The sequence below is a fragment of the Dipodomys ordii genome, unplaced genomic scaffold (genome assembly GCF_000151885.1).
Source record: "Dipodomys ordii isolate 6190 unplaced genomic scaffold, Dord_2.0 Scaffold230, whole genome shotgun sequence".
In the NCBI taxonomy this organism is placed as follows: domain Eukaryota; kingdom Metazoa; phylum Chordata; class Mammalia; order Rodentia; family Heteromyidae; genus Dipodomys; species Dipodomys ordii.
Window position 1 is genome coordinate 526,934 of NW_012267446.1, and position 8,504 is coordinate 535,437.

The 8,504-nt window shown below is 39.3% G+C and overlaps 1 protein-coding gene across 1 annotated transcript in view; it reads right to left on the bottom strand.

The window, feature by feature from the left end:
* Positions 1-8,180, bottom strand: part of LOC106000620 (vomeronasal type-2 receptor 116-like) — a 38,499-nt gene extending 30,319 nt beyond the window's left edge. Inside the window, exon 1 of the mRNA XM_013035902.1 lies at positions 8,078-8,180. Coding sequence (XP_012891356.1) covers positions 8,078-8,180 — 103 coding nt within the window. The remainder of the gene's footprint in view (positions 1-8,077) is intronic.
* Between the last annotated feature and the right edge of the window lie 324 nt (positions 8,181-8,504).

The window sequence follows — 8,504 nt, forward strand, 5'->3', positions numbered from 1 at the left end:
ACATATACTAGTTATTGCAAATAAGGGAAACTATGGGACCTTTGTTTCTTTGGGCCTGGCTTACTTCAATTAATATAATTTTTCCAAGTCTTTCCATTTCCTAACAAATGGGGCAATGTCATTCTTTGTGATGGAGGCACAGAATTCCATTGTGCATATATACCACATTTTCTTGATCCATTCATCTACTGAGGGGCAAGGGTTGGTTCCATACCTTGCTGTGGTAAATAATTCTGCAATAAACATAGTTGTGCCAGTAGCTTTAGTATGGTCTTGTTTGTGATCATTCGGGTAAATGCCCAAAAGTGAGATTGCTGGGTCATAGGGGAACTCTATGTGGAAACTTTTGAGGAACCTCCATCCTACTTCTGAAATTGGTTGAATACAAAGTTCACACTCCCATCAACAAGGCAGTAGGGTTCCTTTCTGTCCACATTCCCTCCAGCATCTGTTGTTATTAGAGTTCTTGATTATAGCCATTCTAACTCGGGTGAGGTAGAATCTCAATGTTGTTTGGATTTACATTTCTTTTATGACTAGAGAGGTTGAATATTTCATCACGTGTCTATTGGCATTCTTATTTCCTCTTCACCGAAGTTTCTCTTTAAGTCTTTAGCCAACTTATTTATCAGGAAGTTTGTTTCTTTGAGCATTTGTTGTGGGGGAATGTAGATTTTGAGTTCCAAGTATATTTTAGATATGAGACCCTTGTTCATTGTATGGCTAGTGAAGATGTTCTCCCAGTCCCTTGGGCTTTCTATTGACCTTGCTAGCTATGTCCTTTGCCATGCAAAGCTCTGCAATTTCATGCGATCCCATTTTTCCAACCTTTCTTTGATTTATTTTGTTTCTGGGTCTCTATTACAAAAATTTTGGCCTGTGCCAAGAAGACCTAGGGTTTCTCCTGTTCCATCCTGTAATGTTTTCAGGGTGTCTGCTTTGACTTCGAGGTCTTTGATCCATTGGGAGTTTTTTCTGGTGCAGTGTGATATATAAGAATATAGCTTTAGTTTTCTACAGGTGATTAACCAATTTTTCCATCACCATTTACTGAAGAGGCTGTCTTTCTTCCAATCTATATTTTTAGCTCCCTTATCGAAGTTTAGGTGGCTATAGGTTTGTGGGTTGATTTCTGAGTTTTCATTTCTATTCCATTGTTCCTTAGGTCACTGTTCTTTCTGTTAAGGATCGTTCTTGCTATTCTGGTCTTTATTCTTCCATATGGATATTTGGATTGCTTCTTTTATTTCCTTGAAGAATGAGGTTGGAATATTGATTGGTATGACACTGAATTTGTAAATACCCTAGGGAAGTATTGCCTTTTTCATGATGGTGATCCTTACAATATCAGAGCATGGGAGGTTTTCCCACTTTCTAAGTTCTGCTTTGATTCCTTTTTCAGGTTTTTAGTTTTCATCATGGAGGTCCTACACACAGACACCGACACACTCAGGAACACACTCACAGATCAATTACAGAGGATATCTCTGATATCTCCCATTTCCTATGGGGGAAACATTTCAAATGCTAGATTTCACTTGAGCTCATTCTCTCTCAACCACATCTACACACATTTTAGTAGGCTTCAATGTTCTTGGCTAGCCTTTCATGGAATAAAATATTCCTCTCCTGAACAAGTCCCATGCAAGATGTTCTAATGCAACTTGTCAGAAAATATTCAGCCATGATTTCCCTGGTTTACAGAGAACTTTGTAGATGTGAAAGTAGAGAGTACATATTCAATTAGAACAAACTCAAGAATCAAAGTGTCTTTTAAAAAAATATGAAAAATATTCCAATCTAGTTTGGAAAGTTATGAGGGGAATAAGTAGGTAAGTCTGGAAAGGTGTTAGAGAACAAGGAATAAAAACAGAGAAAGCTCAGGGAATGACAAGAGACATGTCAGACATGACTAGCAGAGTAGAGGCTTTGATTCCTCACAGGGGTATCTCTGCCCCAGATATGAACATCTACATCAGGAAATGCTTGTCACCCTGGCCCTGCAAAGGGGTTTCAGCAGGCGGTGCCTCCAGAGACATTTCTTTCTCTATTGAGAGAACAAAGACACTGCAGGGATTTCAAGAAATTCTGCCTCTGCTGTTTCCTAATCAGAACCTTTGCTGCAAACTTGATTTGAATAGTACAAAAAAATCATAGACTCTGCAGGTGAATATTAATCATTGGTAAATTTACATTAGTTAAGGGAGAAAACAAATCTGTGATGGTTCTTTTTTTCCCTGATCTGACTGGCAACTCCTAGATTCCCAAGGTGTTGCTTACATGAAATAACAACAGTTTATTAAAGCAGAAGCAGTGTGTCTGTCCTAAGAAATATTCCTCTGAGGAAAGTCAATATAGTGTTCCTATTTTTAAAAGCATAAAAAATAGAATTTATTGAAAATATCCCTGGCCTTTGATCCATGGATATGGACATTGTTCTGCAGTGTCTTACTATAGATGCTAAGTCATTCCTTGACCTTAGGCCAGGAGAACCCAGGCTGGAGGAGTCACAGAATCACAGCGATGGTGGGGTGATTGGGACAGCCCTGGAAAGGGAGACTGGAACGGAAGACAGACAGAATCTTCTCTACTTCTTGATAGAAGAATATTCATCAGGAAAACCTGAAATATAGGAGATCTGTTGCAGTGAGGGCAGTGTAGAAGATCCAGAGATGCATCCATGGATGCATCCAATCTCCTCTCACCCCTTATTGATACCAAACAGAAAATTCAAATAGAAAATTACTCATGAAACCACTTACTAAAGGCCCTGTTGCTGCATAATAAGGTCGTTCATGTTGTGAACAAATTCCCCAGAATAAAGGGGGGAAAACCCAGCAATCATTGCATCTCCCGTGCTGTGTGCCACAGATTTCTCTGTTTAAAAACATCTGGCATCTTCAGAGGAACTGACCATGAGTGGATGCTGAAGAAGAAGTAGTGTCAGAGCGACAGGGAACATTCCTGCAGCCTGCACAGAGCTGTGATTCTGGCTGTAGACTGAGCCTGCAACACCAGGCAGGTGTCTAAATGGATCTTCAGTTTCTATGGCTTCTTGTTACCTGGATGGCCACTGGGATGCACCACCAGCCTACTTCTCTGTCCTAGAGGAATACAGAGCCCATTCTACCCTCCAGCTCTGCATCTGGGGTCTAGCTTCAAGGGCAAAAAGAAATGTTAGAAAACATGTATAGTATCTTCCTCCCCACATTCACAGGGCTGTGATTTCATCCAGGACTCTAGATGTTCAAACTCCAAGGATAGATTTCTTTCCTGGAAAGTTGTTTTGAAAGTTGTATGGAAAAAAATTTGACAAAGAAGTGGCAAAAAACTTATACTCATCTGAAAGCTACCTGGGATGATGTATATAGATGGCACCAGAGGATGCCAGGTGAAGGTCAAAAGGTCAAAGTAGTCCATGGTCAGAAAAGGCTCAGTGACAATTATTGGGGCCCAGTCAAAGACCTCCCTGACACAGAGCAGGGTTCTGCCAAGGAGACTATGGTCACTGCTGGGCTACTCTGACACCTGGGAAGAGATGTAGAAATATTTTCCATGCCTAGCAAGCACAACATTCTGAATCCAACATCTCAGATCATCAAAATAATATTGTTTGGATAAAGCACAGCCCATCCATTCCACTTCTGGGCACTTACCAAATGGCCACAATCAAGGCCATACTAAAGTAACCAGTACAACCATGTTTATTTACCATAGCTAAGATATAGAACCAACCCAGATGCCCCAGAATAGATGAATGGATCGAGATGTGGTGTATATACTCAATGGAGTTCTATGCTTTAGAAAAGTGTGTGTGTTCCCTTTTGGCCATATCACCTCCAGCATTTGCTGTTACTAGATTTCATAATTATAGCCATTCTAACTGGGGTGAGGTGGAATCTCAATATTGTTTGCATTTCTTTCATGGCTAGAGAAGTTGAGCTCTTATTCATGTATCTATTGGCCATTCTTATTTCCTCTTCAGAGAAGTTTCTCTTTAAGTCTTTAGCTCACTTATTAATCCAGCAGTTGTTTCTTTGAGGATTTGTTGTTGGAGGATTTAAATTTTTGAGTTCTAAGTATATTTTATATTTGTGACCCTTGATTGTTATATGGATAGTGAAAAACTTTTCCCAGCCCTTGGGCTTTCTATTGATCTTGCTAGTTATGTCCTTTGCCATGCAGAAGTTCTGCAGTTTCATGCAATCCTATTTGTCCAACCTCTCTTTGATTTGTTGTTTCTAGGTCTCTATTAAGAAAATTTCGGCCTGAGCCAAGGAACCCTAGAGTTTCTCCTATTCTTGTCTGTAATGTTTTCAGGGTATCTGCTTTGACTTCGAGGTCTTTGATCCATTTGGAGTTGATTCTGGTGCAGGCTGATACATAAGGATCCAGCTTTAGTTTTCTATACAGGTGTTCAACCAATTTTGCAGTACTATTTACTGAAGAGGCTGTCTTTCTTCTATTCTATTTTTTAGTTTCCTTATTTACAATTAGGTGGTTATAGGTCTGTGTGTTCATTTCTGGGTCTTCAGTTCTTTGTTTTAAATACATTTTTATTGTAAAAATAGTGTACAGAGGGAGTTACAGTTACATGAGTAAGGTAATGAGTACATTTCCTATCGAGTGTTGTTACCTTCTCCTTTGTTATTTCCCTACCATACCTTCCCTTCCCATCTTCCCAACTCCTCCCTCCCTCCCATCCTCCAAGTTGTAAAGTTCATTTTTAACATAGTGTCTTGTACATCTCATGGTTACAATGGGTCAACCTGTAGCCCTATTTAAGCATTTTGCTTTTTTCCCTTTCCATCCCCAAATTAGAAAAGTGTATATACAAAATGCAGGGCACTGTAATCAAATACAGTGAAAACAGGGGTTATACCATGGGGAAGAACATACAGAAGAAAGAAAAAAATCACATAGTATATTATAAATACATTAAAAATAATAGCAAGAAAGAAAAACCACTTGTGTCCCTGTCTTGGGGTTCATTTCATTTAACATCATCTTATATGGTTATATGTATATAGCTTTTGACCTTTTCTGCTTGTCCTAGACATATACTAGTTATTGCAAATAAGGGAAACCATGGGACCTATGTTCCTTTGGGCCTGGCTTACTTCACTTAATATAATTTTCTCCAAGAAGATTAGGTGGCTATACGTCTGTGGGTTAATTTCTAGGTATTCAGTTCTATTCCATCAGTCCTCAGGTCTGTTCTTGTGCTAGTACCAAGCTGTTTTGATTACTATGGCTTTGTAGTAGAGTTTGAAATTTGGTATTGATATTCCTCTAGCACTGTTCTTTCTGTTAATGATTTTTTTGCTATTCTGGTCTTTTATTATTTCATATGATTTTTTGGGTTGCTTCTTCTATTTCATTGAAAATGAGGTTGGGATATTGATTTGTTTTGCATTGAATTTGTAGCCTTATTAGCATTTTCATGATGTTAATCCTCTCAATTCAGGAGCTTGGTAGGTTTTTCCACTTCCTAAGTTCTGCTTTAATTTCCTTTTTCAGGTTTTTAAAACTTTCATCATAGAGGTCCTTCACTTCTTTACTTAACTTCTAGGTATTTTATTTTTTGTGGGTTTATAACAAATGGAGTTGCTTTCCTGATTTGTGGCCACACTGTTCTCATTGTTGGCATACAGAGAAGCCATTGATTTTTGAGGGTTAATTTTATTCCTGGTACTTGCCAAAGTTTCAAATCAGCTTGAGTAATTTGGGAGTGGAGTCCACAGGATTCTTTAAATACAAGATCATGTCATTTAGGGACACAAATATCTTTTTTCTTTCTTGCTATTGTTTCTAACATATTTATAATGTACCATGTAAATTTTTTGTTGCTTTCGATGTTCTTCCCTCATGATATAACCCCTGTTTTCACTGTATTTGATGTAGGTGCCCTGCATTATGTATATACACTTCTCTAAATCGGGGAGGGAAAAGGAAAAAAAAACTAAAATGCTTAAATAAGGATACAGGTTGACCCATTATGACAATGAGATGTACAAAACACTATGTTGAAAACGAACTTTACAACTTCAACAGGGGTGGAGGGGTAGTTGTGGAGGTAGGAGGGAAGGGATGGTAGGGGGAAAACAAAGGAGGAAGCACCAATGTTCAATAGGAAATGTACTCATTACTTTGCTCTTGTAACTTTAACCCCTCTGTACAACATTTTTACAATAAAAAAATGTACACAAAAAAGACCATGTCATCTTTCCTTATTTGGATCCCCTTTATGTTTGTGTCTTTTCTTATTGCTGAGCTAGGCTTTCTAATACTAAATTGAAGAAAAGTGGAGAAAGTGGACATCCTTTTCTCGTTCCTGAGTTTAGCAAAAATGGCTTTAGTTTTTCACCATTAAGTATAATGCTGGCTGTAGGTTTGTCATTCATAGCCTTTATCATATTGAGGAATGTTCCATGAAGTCCTAGTTTTTCCAGAGCCTTCATCATAAAGGGGTGCTGGATCTTGTCAAATGTCTTTTCTGCATCTATTGAGATAATCATGTGTTTCTTATCCTTTCTCTTGTTGATGTGATAAATTATATTGATTTTCACATATTGAACCAGCTTTAATTCCTGAAATGAATCCTGTTTGATTGTGGTGTATTATTTTTTATGAGTTGTTGAAATCAATCAGCCAAAATTTTGTTTAGAAGTTGTGCATCATGTTCATCATAGAAATGGGTCTATAATTTCCTTACTTTGATGAGTCCCTGTCTGGTTTTGGATGAGGGTTATGATGGCTTCATAGAAAGAGTTTGGTAGCAAAGTTTGAACATTCACTTTCAATATCATTGAGAATCAAAGGAGTATTGGTGTGATTTCTGCTTTGAAGGCCTTGTAGAATTCAGCTGTACATCCATCCGGTCCTGGCTTTTCTTGTGTGGAGGTTTCTTATTGCTGTTTTTATTTTAATGCTTGATATGGGTCTATTAAGTTAGTTTAAATTATCTTGGTTTAGTTTTGGCATGTCAATATTTGCTATAAAGTCAATTCCTTCTGGATTCTCAAGCTTATTAACATAACATATTGAGAAATATTACCTCATAATGTTCTGAATCATGGTTGTTTCTGTGGTGATGTTTCCATTCTTATCTCTGAGTTTGTTTATTTGGGTGTGTGCTCTTCATATTCTGATAGATAGATTGCAGTGTGCTGTAGACAGCCCAGATAAAACTGACATGAAGGGGCTGATTCACTGCTCTCTATAATTTCTTGAATGAATAGCAGTCAGCCAGAGTGATATGATCTCACTATAATGTTGGCACATAAGGCCAGGGGAATGTAGCTCACACCTGTAACCTAACTACTAAAGAGGTTAAAATCAGAGCATGGAGGACCCATGCAATCCTGGGAACAAAAGTCCATGAGATGCTTGTCCACAATTAATCACCAAAGGTGCTAGGAAAAGAGATATGGCTCAAGTGGTAGAGAGGTAGTGTTGAACATAAATACTCCAAAAAAGACCCAGGCACAGGCCCAGAGTTCAAACACTGGACTGGAGAAAAGAAGCAAACAAGAAAGATAGTAAAGGATGAGGGAAGGAAGGAAGGAAGGAAGGAAGGAAGGAAGGAAGGAAGGAAGGAAGGAAGAAGGGAGAGAGGGAGGGAGGGTTGAGGAAAAACAAGAAGTGTAAAAAAGAGAATTCACTTGCAATTATTTTATATTGACAATTATTTTATTTGGTACTGAAAGCAATATAGATTAATGGGTAAATCAACTCAGATGAGAAGCTTAAGTGGAGGGGGATGAGAGAAAAGAGAAATACTGAAGACATACTAATAGTAATTCTCACTCCTCACCAGACATGGCCCAATGTGTGTGATATGCAGATCATCAGTTTGCCAATACCAAGAGAAACACTGCCTGATGAAAACTGAGAGCTATCTGACTCATGAAGACCCCTTGGGCATGGCTCTGGTCTGCATGGCTCTAGTCAGCCTGGATCTCTGCTTCTCTGCACTCAAAGCAGCTGTTCTTGCGGTGTTTATCAAGTACCAACACACACACATTGTCAAGGCTAATAACTGGGCCCTCAGCTACATCCTGCTCATCTCCCTCACCTGCTGCTTCCTCTACTTTGCTCTTCTTTGCCCATCCCCAAACAGCCTTCTGCATCCTCTGGCACACAACATTCACAGTGTTTTTCACCATTGCTGTCTCCATGGTCACAACCTGGTCAAGACCATCACTGTGATTCTGGCCTTCACGCTCACTCCTCCAGGGAGAAGGAAAAAGCAGTGACTGGTGTCCTGGGCTCCAACCTCATCATCCCCATCTGCACCCTCATCCAGGTGACTCTATGTGGCCTCTGGCTGGGAATCTCTCCTCCCTTTGTGGACACAGATGCACACTCTGAACATGGCCACATCATCCTGTGCAACATGGGCTCTCTCACCGCCTTCTACTGCGTTCTGGGTTACCTGGGCACCCTAGCCCTGGCCAACTTCATGGTAGCTTTCCTGGCCAGGAACCTGCCTGACACCTCCA